Here is a 14,064-nt window from a genome sequence, read left to right on the forward strand (position 1 = left end):
ATATTGTGATTCAAAAGTGTTTTCTTCTCCTCCTCTAGGGAAATTTCAGCACTAATGACTCTCATTTATCAACAGATTCTGTGCATGTCACATGTTCCCTGTCTCAGCATTCTCTGTGCTTCTCAGCATACATTACGGTTTCTGATCTAATCCTGTTTCCACCCTGTCATTGATTTGTTGTCCTATTGTGTTCACCTGTTCTGTGTTTATTCCTTGACTAGTTTGCCTGTTTAAGGCCGGTTGTATCACAGTATCTTTGTGAAGTCTTATCGTGTGTTTTTCTAACTTTAAGTCCAACCTTCACTTCTTATTTCCTTGTTTGTTCAGTTTTTTGGCTCTTGTATTTGTCTCTTGAAAATCGATTATCCCAGTTTGACATTTCCTGCCTGTATTTTGAGTACTGCACATGAAGAGGTAATTTCACCTTCATCTGAGTTGTAGATGATATTTTTGGTCAGCAGGTCATTGTGACACAGCACTATCGGAGACTCCACTCTGTTTAAATGTCTCTTCAGCTCCTCCGTCTCATTGATTAACACCTCCATGCTGGGAATGTCCAACTGTGAACTGAACATCATCAAGAGCTGACGTTATACATGTAAAAGGACTTATATCACTTCTTCTGAAATCCATCAGAATCTGACGCACAGAAATGTGTAGAGCCAATCGGAATGCAAACTATGACGCTTGTGACTAGAAAAGTGTGCAAAAGATATGAGACACTTCATGAGCCATGGGTGGAGCCTCTGAAGCTGAGACTAAAGCTGGAGATATACATCAGACAAAAAAGACATTCTGACACAACAAAATGTCTTTTGTATGTTTGCTAGCAGTTGTGTAAGTAGCATCACAAACACGTTCAAGAGAAACACAGAAATATCACACCCTTCTCTGTCTCTTATCAGTTTTTACTTTAGAAAAGAAATCAGCTGCAGAACCAACATCTCTCTCTCTCTTCCCCATCAGCATTGCAGTTTGACGTGGTGGTCATGCATGCTTTATAAACAGCCTAAAACAAACCCAGTGCTCAAAATCTGCTCCTTCCAAACCCCATACACTGCATTATAAAGTCTAACAGCATGCTACTGTGGCACAATGCACTGAAATATTTATAACCAACATCATGCAGTAAAATACACTTTCTAAACTCTGCTCACTCAAAGCTTCTTCAAACTTTACTTCCTTTAAAGAAAACGGCTAAAGACCAGGAAAGTTACAAGTTAATTAGTGTTTATATGTCATTATCATACAGTTTAGAGTTTAAGTCTCTTCCTGTCTGAGAAATTCCATCTGTGTGTAGATTATTTGATTTCTTACCCTTGCCGTAGCACATCATCATTTTCTGCATCGCAGTTCTGCAGTAATTTCAGGTAATTAGCCAACTTTGACCACAGCACAGGTTCCACAGACGAGCTGCACTTCGGCTTTATCGAGTGGATTTTCCCCATTTCTACTGCCACCAGTCTGAAACATTAACACAGGTGTCAGACATAAAACATGTTTAATCAAAATTTACAAATATTCTTTTATTATGACTCTTAATTTCATATAATTTATCACATTATTACTTTCTAATAATTATTACTTTTAATTTAGGACAGGACAGCAAGCAGTGTCAGAGGATCTAAGCGTATGTGATCTAAACCAGGAAAGGACAGTACCAGTAAGGCCAACCTTTTTTTCAAGTCAAACATTTTTTGTGTTTTCAACCTTTTTCGTGTAGAATTATGTTTCGTGTAGACACAGTGTGTCGAAAACAGCAGTGAGGTAAATATTTTCTATTTTGTCGTTAAAAAGGTCAGCAGAGCTCTGAAGAATGTGTCAGAGGAAAACTGTCAGAGGGTCGTTTGTTGATGGTTGTGAAAAGAGCTCTAGGGCTGTTCTGACCACTGCTGATGACAGTGCAGTAGTAGTCCATCTTTGCTTTCTGAAGTGCTTCTTTGTGACATGATCTCTGTAGACAAGTTCACTGTCAGACGTATCCTCCTGCTGAGGCTTTCCAGCTGGCTACCTGCTGCTTTCATACAGCGGAGCTCAGGAGTGAACCAGGGAGAAGGATGAGTAAACTGCTCAAGCTTATTATTCAGTGCTGAAGAACACGTGTTTTACATGTTTCTGAAAGTGATATTGTGGTGTTTTAGGTATTTGTGTGCTAGAGTGGAAATAGGAAATAGTAAGAAAATCATTAGGCTGTTTCCAGGTTTCAGTCAGATACATAAAATTAATATTGTGATCCAAATTATAACTTATTAGTCACTGAGTGGATGTTTAACAAGACAAACTTGCTGTTTGCAGAGTTAGGCAGATATGGCATGTATTGATGCGACCAGAGTCTGCTTTTGGCAGTTGTCTTAATAAACTATAATCCACACCATGCTGTAGACACAAAGATGATGATCCAGCTTCCAAATGCAGGGAATTCTACCTGTTTCTGATATGTAGGTGATGTGTTTGTAGTGAGAGCCATGGAGCAAATAGTGCTTGAGGCATGCTATTCCCAGAACTGTGAAAAGTTTGTAAACATCCGATGAACGCTGCACTTTGCAGTTCAGATGGAGAAGTTAAGCAGCAGTGAAGAATGTGGCCATAACGCCACAGGAATACACCAGAAACCAAAAGTTTTGATCCAGAACTTGCTGCTTTATCCAGTCACTTTCCAGCAAGATACAAAGGTAAGAGGCAGATAGACTGAGTAACCTGAAATGCCCATTTACAGACTCAACCAGATGGATACTCTACCTACCTCGATGACACCATGAGTAGCATTCGACACTAAAAAGAGTTAGAACCCACTTACCTAAGACAGAACAATGCCACAGCAACACGACAAGGAATGTTCACCCACATCATACACGTTTAACTAAACTCACTGAAGACTGAAAACTAGCCATTTATTTAGTATTTGTATGTTTTGGTAGCCTTAAAATCTTCCTGAAATGGAAAATAATGCTAATGCCTAAGAAAATCTGTTGCAAATTTTAAAAGATGCTCTGTAATTTGGTTAAATATTAACAGCAAAATATTAAATATTATTAATGTTTGTTCGTAATGTGTTCATAGCTCAAGAGTGTTTCTAATCAGCACAAAGATTCTACTCATTAACTCCAAATGTTCGGTAACACGAGTGACATCAGATAAAGATTAACGCTAAAATTCCTTTATGCTGCGTAACCTTTTACACACACACACACACACACACACACCTACCTGTAGACAGAAGGCTGTCGGAGCAGAACATCGTCCAGCGCAACGCCCTTCAGGAACTCATAGCAGATGCCGTTGTGGAAGCTGCAGTAGAGTCTTGGGCCGCAGCCATGTGAGTGCAACAACCTCAACGTCTCCACCTCTTTCTTACGGTCAATAAAAAGCTCAGTCATTCGTCCGTACACTCGCACCAACACCACGGCTGAGTCCGAGCTCACCGAGCAGCCCAGAAGCTGATTTGTGATGCCCTCTGTAAACATCTGCTTACACACACGATTACACACACCATCACACATTATTACACACACCATAACACACCATTACACACCATTACACATCATTCACCCTTAAACCATCACGCACCATCACACCCACCATTAAACCATCACACACCATTACAAGCACCACACACCATCATACACCATTACATGCCATCACTCACCATTAAACCATCACCCAACATTGCACACACCTTTACAAACGACACACCATCAAACACTGTCACACTCCATTACACACCATTAAACCATCGGACACCATTAAACACACTTTTACCCACCACACACCATCACACACCATTACCTACCATCACACACCTGCACAATTTATCTGATATTAGACCTTGTCGTGGTGAAGGGGTTTACATATCAGGGCTGTCTCACTGGGTGCTTAACGCTCCCAGTAGAGCCATTCTTGGTGAACAGATCTGAGCGTCAATGTGATCCTAAACACCCTCATGTAAGGCACAAAAAAGACTAAGTGTACCCTGCCTGGATTAGGATTAGTAGGATCCTCCCCTGGAGCCAGCCAGGGGGTGTTATCTGCAGGTGAAATGCTCGGTGACCGGTTCACCCATGTAATCCCGGTCAGAATCAGGCTTAAATGGTGACTTGGAGGCCTGTTGTGGACTCAGCACCTGCAAGATGAAGTTAGGGGGTCAGGTGCAATACCAGTCAGGCAGCAGACATGTGATGGACAGACTTAGACATACTATGCCCTTGTAATGGATACTGATTTTGGGACTATGGACTGTCATTTCACTGGCAGGGAAAGAGCCTGACTTAGTATGTGAGATTGAAAGGTCTGGATTAGATATAGTCGGCCTTACAGCCACACACAGTAAGGGCTCTGGTACCAGACTTCTTGATCTGGATTGGTTAGTCTCTTCCTGCTCTAGAGTTCCCATAGGAGCCTTAGGCAGGTGTTGGAATACTCACAGCTGGAATTTTTCCTAATTGTGGACAGAAGGATATCAGTGCCCCTCATATTTAACTCTAGGATGTGCTGGTTGACAACAGAGTTGAGGGAAGTTGTCAAGCTGAAGAAGGAGACCTTCCAAGTAATGCTTATTAAGGGCTCTCTTGATTCTTTGAGAGGTATAGGAGAGTTGGGGGAGCTGTAGCAAAAGCTGTTCCAGAAGTGAAAATTTTGGTCATGGGAGGAGTTTGGGGAGGCCCCAAAGATGTTCTGGCAATCTGGTCAATGCCTCAGTAAGGGGAGATGGGACCATACAAAAGCTCTGCAGAGAAGTGTTGACCTAGGAAGAGGAACTCTTTAACATAGTGGCTGTTCAGGAGGCAGTGCCTGAAATCTCTGTTGTTTTGGAGTCCATCTCTATGGGTGAGGTTATGGTGGTCAGAAAACCTTATAAGAAGAGATGAGATTATGGCAGAGATGTTAAAGGCACCGGGCAAGGTTGGAGTCGTGTGGTTAACACTACTCCTCAATGTTGCATGGAGATCTGGGGTAGTGCCCTTGGACTCAAAGACTGGGATGGTGGTCCCCCCTTTTTTTAAACTGGGAGTTCCAATTACAGGGGAATCACACTCATAGGAAAAGGCTTTGCCAGGATTCTGGAGAGGAGACCCCATTGAATATTTGAACCTAGGATTCAGGAGGAACATTGTGGGTTCCACCCAGCATGTGGAACAATGGACCAGCTCTTTATTCTTGCACAGCTTTGTGAGGGGTCATGGGAGTACGCTAATCATATCTACATGTGTTTTGTGGATTTGGAAAAGGCCCCCACATTTTTTGTGTGAGGTACTGCAGGATTATGCACAAGCAGACAACTAATCAACCTGCCAGCCAATCAGAAAAAGTATTTTCTGTGGTCAGCTTTAAACCACAACTAGAATGATAAATAACAATTTACCATGATAAACAATTATTGTTAGATTTGTACTGTTTACTGTTAGTTAGCTAGTGAATGTTAATTGTTTCCTTTCCTTTAAAGGCATATCAGATATTTTGCTTTGCTTCTTCACAGTCATCCACTTTAACATGTAGTTTGATTCCATTTTAGGCCCAACGGTATTAAAAGGTCTGTGTGTGTAAAAATAAAAATTGTACAAGCTGAGTTACTAACTCCACAAAAGGATTGTGCCTTTCTCCTGAGCAAAATAAAACACCTGTACTGTAGCTAGCTAGCTAGCTTTAGAAGTACAGGGAACATCACAAGCAAGATGAGTTGCTTGCAACTGCGAGGTTCATGCAAGATGAATAATAATGCACATGCTCTTTTAAGATTTTAACATCAACTTCTTTCTTACATGGTGTAGTCATATTCAGGTCACTTATTGCTTTTGATTTTGTCCAGCTTTTGGATTCTCCACCTCACTCAGTTATTTGCATTATAAATAAATAAACAATAAATAAACTTACTGAGTTTAAATCTAAATAGGTATCATACAGAACATTCATACTCAGCATTGTGCTAACTTGCTAGCTAACCTTTAGCTGGATATCCTCAGCTCTCCACTGTGGTCTCAGGGTTTTGAGCAGCTCGATGATGCCGGTGTGAGGCGAAAGCTCGTCCAAACACACCTCAAGATGCAAAGGTTCATCTGTCTGGTCATTTGAGAGAAGATCCATTCCTCCTTCTGTTCAGTCAGAAAGTGTTTACTGGAAAGTGTTTTGTCACTGAGATCTTCAGGTGGACATATACCATGTCCTTGATCTCTAAGCCTCTAAACATATAAGAAGTGACTCAGCAGGACTGGGACAGGGGGTGTTTGTCAAAGTGCAATGTCCGTTTGGGCATCTTGGGACTTGTTTGTGGGAGTTATATATTAACTCTGAGTTGAGAAAAAGGTAAAATATTCATTCAGGACAGACAATTTTATCCACAGCCTGGATCCAAAGCCCTAACTGAACACACAGATGCGCTGAATAATAATAATAATAATAATAATAATAATAATAATAATAACAACAACAATTATAATAATAATAATAATAATGTGCAAATAGCACCCCCCCAGTGGATCTCTGGTTCTTGCCAAGGAACATAGAACCATAAAGAGACATGAACATACTTTCATGTTTTGTGATGATAGCTCAGTGCTATTTCTTCAAAATGCCAGTTGAAAGCAGATCGATGCACCAAATTTCAGCTTAATTAGCCTTAAGCTAATTAAACAGCTATTTAGACTTAAACTCTGCCCCTATGTATGGCCACGCCCCAACCTTTGCAGATGTCCTCAGAACCTTGTACTGAACAAATATTTCCAGTTTGGTTCAAATCCATATGAACGATTATGAATTACAGCTATTCGTGTAAAGCAGCTCCGCCTCCTTAGAATTGAGTGACGTGTGGTGGCCATATTGTTTATAAATATCAACATGTTTTTAATAATTATTTTAGTTACTAGTGGGTCACTACCTGAACCTACTTTTCAAGTTTCATGATGAGAGCTCAGTGTTAACTCTCTCAAATGCCTGATCAAAGCTGATTGGCTGATGGCGGCCATATTTTTTAATTAATTAGGTCACCATCAAAAAACCACTTACAGATTAGCATATAGCTGAACCACAACAAATTTCAGATTGATCTGACTCGCCATGTTTAGTAATGAAAAGTACCAGATTTCATAATGAACGATACAGCGCATATAAAAAGTTTACACACCTCTGTTAAAATGGCAGGTTTTTGTGATGAAAAAAATTAAACTAAGATAAATCATGTCAGAACTTTTTCCACTCTAAATGTGAAATTACAACGTATAAAAATTAAGTAAAAAATAAACAGAACCATTTTAGGGAGAAATAGAAAAAAGTTACAAGAGCCTGGTTGCATAAGTATACACACCCTTTTATAATTGGGGTGTGGCTGTGTTCAGAATGAACCAATCACATTCAAGCTCATGTTCAAGAGTAATTATCATACAGCTGTCATCAATGAATTTATTCTGATTAACCCTGAATAAAGTCCAGCTGTCTCTGTAGGAGTTTCTTCACATCTTTTTGGTGAAGACTGCTGAAACCATGTTCCTCAAAGAGCTTACAAAGCATGTACAGGATCTCACAGGTATCGATCAGGAGAAGGGTACAAAAAATTTCCAAAACATTAGATGTAACAATTCAATTCAATTTGTATAACACTTTTAACAATGTACATTGTCACAAAGCAGCTTTACAGAAATAAATACATTCAGGATATAAATTTTAATTTTATAAATTTATCCATAAAGAGCGAGTCAGTGGTGATGGTGGTGAGGAAAAACTCCTGAGACAACATGAGGAAGAAACCTTGAGAGGAACCAGACTCAAAAGGGAAACCATCCTCATCTCAGTGACACCGGATAGTGCGATTATAAATCATTCCCTTCTATAACTGTGTACTACATGGACAAATAGTGCAGTTGTGCAATCATGAAAATTCATTATAGTTTACACGTGAAGACTATTTTGTTGAAGTTATGAACTGTTCACTGATGGAGACTTGAGTGCAAAACTGTTCATGGGAATTGCAGTCCTAAAGCTATCATAGCAAGTCCAAAGCCATCTTCATGGCAGGTCCGGAGAGCTGAAGGGGTCAGGATCACTGGCATCTCAGGAATATCATGTGTAGCTTGACAGACAGAGAGAGAGAGAGAGAGAGAGATGGAGATGGAGATGGAGAGAGAGGGAGAGATTGTTAGGTAAGCTTTTTGTCCTGTAATGGTTAAGGACAATGTACTTTGCGTGCAGAGTGCAATCAGGGACTCCGGCAAGACTAGCTATGACAGCATAACTAAAAGGGAGAGCCAGAAGCTAACACAGACATGAGGGAGTCCTGGGACATAAAGCAGCAGCCACTCCACCGTCGACAAACCTGAGTGAACGTGTGAGAGTGGGGGGGCGACAGCATCCAAACATCCCAGTTCACCACAACACTCTATGCCTGTGAAACCCTCCAGACCTGCTCCTGTACCTAAGAAAACTATTCACTAAAGGCTTGACTAAACAAATATGTTTTCAGCCGAGACTTAAACACTGAGACTGTGTCTGAGTCCCGAACACTATTTTTTTCATGTACCATGGAACATGTCTCCTGAGTAATCATTTATCTTGCTCATTAAAAACACTCTCTAATGGGAACGGGTTTGTAGTTTATATTAAGCCAGTGCTTTAGGTGTGGAAATCTTAGTTTGTCTCTATTTTATTATGAAATCTGTTGAGTTAATAATCTGTGTTTTTTATTATTTATATAAAAAAAACTGAAGTGTGAAATGTGAGATATTAAGATATAAATATGGAAATACACTCATTATCTTAATCATTATAATTGTTAGGTTTTATTGCCATCTAGTGTTCATGTGCAACAGCAGCTTTAGGAATTATTTTCACTTTATTTTTCTGTAATTAATTTCTGTAGACAATGGCATGTTTTATCTAATGCACCAATATTAACACACACACACACACACACTCCTACAGTTTACTCATAAATACTGTATATTCCTGAGATTATATTACATATAATAGTGAATTATAAAGATAACGTTCTGGTGTGAGCTAAATAAAGTAGGATGTGTTGAAGGTGTTAAAGGTTTTCAGGAATCTTTCATCTCTCAGGTGTGGAGCTTTAACACTGCACTGGGTGGCGCTTCCTCTCACTGACTGAACACATCCACCCTCGTACTAAACCTTTCACTGTGTGTGTGTGTGTGAGTGATGGGGTGGTGTGATGAAGTGGAGTTAAAAAAAAAAAAAATATATATATATATATATATATATATATATATATATATATATATATATATATATATATATATATATACACTATATTGCCAAAAGTTTTGGGACACCACTACAAATCATTGAATTCGGGTCTTCCAATCACTTCCATGGCCACAGGTGTATAAAATCAAGTACGTAGGCATGCAGACTGCTTCTACAAACATTTGTGAAAGAATGGGCCGCTCTCAGGAGCTCTGTGAATTCAAGCATGGTAGCGTGATAGGTTGCCACCTGTGAAACAAATCCATTAGTGAAATTTCCTCGCTACTAAATATTCCACGGTCAGCTGTTAGTGGTATTATAACAAAGCAGAAGCAATTGGGAACAACAGCAACTCGGCCACGAAGTGGTCGGCCACGTAAAATCACAGAGCGGGGTCAGCGCATGCTGAGGCGCGCAGTGCGCAGAACTCAATAGCTACAGACCTCCAAACTTCGTGTGGCCTTCAGATTAGCTGAAGAACAGTGCGTAGAGAGCTTCATGGAATGGGTTTCCATGGCCGAGCAGCTGCATCCAAGCCTTACATCACCAAGTGCAATGCAAAGCGTCGGATGCAGTGGTGTAAAGCGCCTCCACTGGACTCTAGAGCAGCGGAGACGTGTTCTCTGGAGTGATGAATCACGCTTCTCTGTCTGGTGATCCGATGGACGAGTCTGGGTTTGGAGGTTGCCAGGAGAACGGTACTTGCCTGACTGCATGGTGCCGAGTGTAAAGTTTGGTGGAGGAGGAATTATGGTGTGGGGTTGTTTTTCAGGGGTTGGGCTTGGCCCATTAGTTCCAGTGAAAGAAACTCTTAATGCTTCAGCATACCAAGACATTTTGGACAATTTCATGCTCCCAACTTTGTGGAAACAGTTTGGGGATGGTCCCTTCCTGTTCCAACTTGACTGCGCACCAGTGCACAAAGCAAGGTCCATGAAGACATGGATGAATGAGTTTGATGTGGAGGAACTTGACTGGCCTGCACAGAGTCCTGACCTGAACCTGATATAACACTTTCGGGATGAATTAGAGCGGAGACTGCGAGCCAGGCCTTCTCGACCAACATCAGTGCCTGACCTCACAAATGCACTTCTAGAAGAATGGTCAAGAATTCCATAAACACACTCCTAAACCTTGTGGAAAGCTTCCCAGAAGAGTTGAAGCTGTTATAGCTGCAAAGGGACAACTCCATATTAAACCCTACGGATTAAGAATGGAATGTCATTAAAGTTCATGTGCATGTAAAGGCAGACGTCCCAAAACTTTTGCCAATATAGTATATATATATATATATATATATGTATATAAGAACTATACATATTTAATAATTATCCATTTATAGTTACACGTAATGTTGTGGAGCTTCTGCAAAAAAAAGTTTGCTCCTTTTCTCATTCTGAAAGACTGAAAACTCAGAAGTAATTCTGTACTTCAGAAATGGAATGATTTTATTTTCTAAATCCTGTGAATGAGTTAGAGTTAGGAAATATTTCATCTTCACCACGAGATAAAACTGACTAATGTGGGTAAAACGTCAGAAAGCTGCAGGGTTTCCAGATTCACTATTTTTCTGCAGAATTGAGTATCATTAATCTTTCTGCAGCAGGTGTCTGTGTGTCTGTGTGTTGGGGCTTTATTTACATTTAATCCTTAATTTAAACATGTAGCTGAAATCTGATGCGATTTACACATTTCTGGATTCTTTAATGTATATTTTTTTGTAATTAAATTTTTTTTTTATTTTGTACAAGGGGTGTAACAATATCACAATACAGTTCAAGGCCTAAATTTATTAACTTACAACACAAGTCAAGACCAAAGGCTCTGAAAACCCCCCCATATTTATTGTTTAATTAGCATTAAGAGTGTTGATGTAGTAATGAACCCTGGTTTGTTTATTCATTAATGATTAACACACTGGGAGGCTCCAGTTACGACGTCCAACTGCACAGACACACAGCTTTTGAGCTCAGATGAATTTAATATATTTTATCCCATTCATTAACATGACCACACATTAGACACATGAAAGGCCAGGTGAAAAATAAAAATTTAATAAAAAGCAGAATTTGCTCACAAAGTCTCTGATGCTAGCATGGAGCAGACATTAATACAAGGTAGTGAAGATGAGAATCTCTTTGCTATCCAAGCATTAAGAAGGGACTTTTCCACACAATTCCATGAGTGAATTACTTCAAATCAAGAAAGAAAATAAACAATTGGTGAATTCTCAGAAAGCGTCACTACAGTGGAATCCCACATTAGTGCAGTGGAAGACCGTATCACATCAACGGTGAGTGATGCTTCAGCCACTCAGGGCAAAATCATGGTTCGATGGTCAAAGCAGATCAAACCTGAGACTAGTCAGACTGCACAAAGGATCCGAGCACAGAGACACACTGTCGTTTCTCAGGAAGTGGCTTCCTGACGCTCTTGCATTGGGAATGGATCCAGTTATCACTGAGTTATCATTGAGTCAAAACTCAGAGCACTGGACCAGGTGATGAAGGCTGCAAGAAGGAAGGGTTTTATAGTCGTGTTTTAAAGTTCATTAGCTCCTGTCAGAGCTCGGATTATTACGGATAAGGAGGAGTGTTTTCCCGTGTGTGCAGTGGGAATTGGATCAGACCGAGACGAGCCAAACACACCCGACAGGAAACACTTTATTACACCTCCGATGGTGAAGGTCAAAGGTCATGGCTTGCTCTAAAATCATACAGATGGATTTACTCTGATGCTGCAAATTACACCTTATTCACTACATCATGCACTATGTAGTACACACACACACACACACACACACACACACGCACACAGAGCCTCAGTGTTCACTGAGTTTCAGGGCTGCACACACTCTATCTGTAATGACCTCCTGCACGTAGGGTTACACCACACACCTTCCTGTGCTGGGTGTGTTTTCCTCTGTGTGTGTGTGTGTGTGTGTGTGTGTGTGTGTGTCTGTGTTCACCACTGCACTCCAATGCACCTCAGTGACACACACACACCTGACTGCAAATGTTTGCACACTTATTTTGAAATAATTTGACACATTGTATTTTTTATCTGTTTATAGTTACATTTAATGTAACTATAACCCTAACCCTAAGTTAGTTCCTGTTGTCACTTATGTTATAGCAACTATCATCAGTCATTCGCTCACCAGTCTCTCTTTATTCTCTTTCTTCAAGTTAATAAGAGAAAAAATCACAGCTACTCGAGAAACCGCAAAGAAGCGTAAACTCCTCTGTCCTGAAGATGTTGGAAAACTTAAAGTTACGGCTTTACCTCTGACTGTTACAAAGCGCTGACACTGGAGACTCCTTCCATACATGTTACATAAACACATATATGTTTTTGTGGAGCGTCTGCTGTACTCGTCACTGTGAATGAGCTGTTACTATAGAAACGATAACAAATTATTAAAAGCATATTAATATAAACATGTGATTTGCAGGTGAAGTTGAACATGTGATGGATTTTACTCATTACACACATAAACAAAAATAAATTCATTAGACCAGGTCAGAGGGCAGTGAGCAAGACACAGCAGAACAGGAGTGTATTTCCTGTCCCCATAAGCTCCTCCCATTCCAGTCTTCCTCTCTCAGTGCAGAACACAACACACACACACACACACACACACACAGAATTAAATTTTTTGTACTGTTTTATTCTCAATGCTCACAGAATCTGAGTTCATTGCCAATGTTTCATCTTTTTGATTGTTACTGAATGTACATATTTTTATTTATTTATATCTGTTGTTATTTTTTTGAAATGTTCTCAAAATCTGAATCCAAACTTTGGCGATACAAATGTTAATATTTATCATGTCAATGAAGCCACTTTTAAAATTGAATTTGAGAAACTGAGAGAGACAAAGAGTAAGAGAAAGCTCTACCGCCTGCTAAAGCCTTCACTATTCCAGGTATCAACAAATAGCCTGCACCTTTTGATCTGAGTAGGCGTGGCGGATCATAAAAGACCAAAAGTTCATTCAGGTACTGTGGCGCGAGACCATTTAGTGCTTTATAGGTCAATAGTAGTATTTTATAATCAGTGTGAAATGTGACTGGGAGCCAATGCAGTGTGGATAAGATAGGGGTGATGTGGTCATATCTTCTGGTTCCAGTAAGGACTCTCGCTGCTGCATTCTGGACTAACTGGAGCTTGTTTATGGTCCTACTGTCACCTCTGGCTTATATATAAAGGGATAAATTTAAATTTAAATTTTATATCAGGACTTCTGTAATGCTGTGTTGTGACGGTGTCCACAGTGTTTTTACAAATAAAATTGAATTGAATTGAACTATTGAGCTTAAGTTGGGAGAATTCACCCCAGAGGGGATGCCAGTAAATTGCAGGTCACCATGACCATACACATTAACACACACATTCGTGTGATTTAGACAATTCAAGTATTGCATGTTTTTCTGAGGAAACCGGAAAACCCGTAGGAAACCCACAGGGACAAAAACTCTTCTTCTCTCCTTTAATTGAACATAATTAAAAATTATCCACCTTCTTTACACACTATCAGTAGTTAACACATCTGTAATCTGTGTGTGTGTGTGTGTGTGTGTAAGGATACACAGCAGTAGAATAGTAGGAAGCACTGCTCTCTGACTTCTTTCCTCCTCACAATGCTTTTCCTCCTTCATTTGTCCGCTGAGCTGCGAACATGGACACACACTTACCCACGCTCTTCTTATTAATGCTGCTGAACTTCTCCACATACAGTGAGTATTAAACACTCCTTTATTTATCATCATACACATTTACTCTCTTACTGTGTGTGTATCTGACATTAAACCCTTTCAGAACTCATGGTAATCCACTCAGGAGGTCTGAGACTCCCAGTCATATGTACGTGTG

The 14,064-nt window shown here is 40.0% G+C and overlaps 2 protein-coding genes across 4 annotated transcripts in view; one reads left to right on the forward strand and one right to left on the reverse strand.

Annotated features, from left to right (window-relative positions):
* The window catches only part of zgc:113516 (uncharacterized protein LOC541449 homolog), a 7,978-nt gene extending 1,765 nt beyond the window's left edge, over window positions 1-6,213 (reverse strand). For 2 of the 3 annotated variants that reach the window (XM_034305838.2, XM_026911061.3), the window contains exons 1-4: window positions 5,938-6,213; window positions 3,208-3,464; window positions 1,318-1,464; window positions 425-567 (exon numbers count right to left, since the gene is read on the reverse strand). In XM_034305838.2, the coding sequence (XP_034161729.2) occupies window positions 425-567; window positions 1,318-1,464; window positions 3,208-3,464; window positions 5,938-6,078 (688 nt within the window). In that variant the 5' untranslated portion in view covers window positions 6,079-6,213. Of the gene's footprint in view, window positions 1-424; window positions 568-1,317; window positions 1,465-3,207; window positions 3,465-3,974; window positions 4,121-5,937 lie in introns of all 3 variants that reach the window. The other variant, XM_053235215.1, reaches the window with a different exon arrangement.
* Window positions 6,214-13,792: 7,579 nt separating this feature from the next.
* The window catches only part of LOC113524732 (receptor-type tyrosine-protein phosphatase beta), a 59,443-nt gene continuing 59,171 nt past the window's right edge, over window positions 13,793-14,064 (forward strand). The window contains exon 1 of the mRNA XM_053235291.1: window positions 13,793-13,928. Within this exon, the coding sequence (XP_053091266.1) occupies window positions 13,871-13,928 (58 nt within the window). The 5' untranslated portion in view covers window positions 13,793-13,870. The remainder of the gene's footprint in view (window positions 13,929-14,064) is intronic.

The sequence above is a fragment of the Pangasianodon hypophthalmus genome, chromosome 7 (genome assembly GCF_027358585.1).
Source record: "Pangasianodon hypophthalmus isolate fPanHyp1 chromosome 7, fPanHyp1.pri, whole genome shotgun sequence".
Classification (NCBI taxonomy): domain Eukaryota; kingdom Metazoa; phylum Chordata; class Actinopteri; order Siluriformes; family Pangasiidae; genus Pangasianodon; species Pangasianodon hypophthalmus.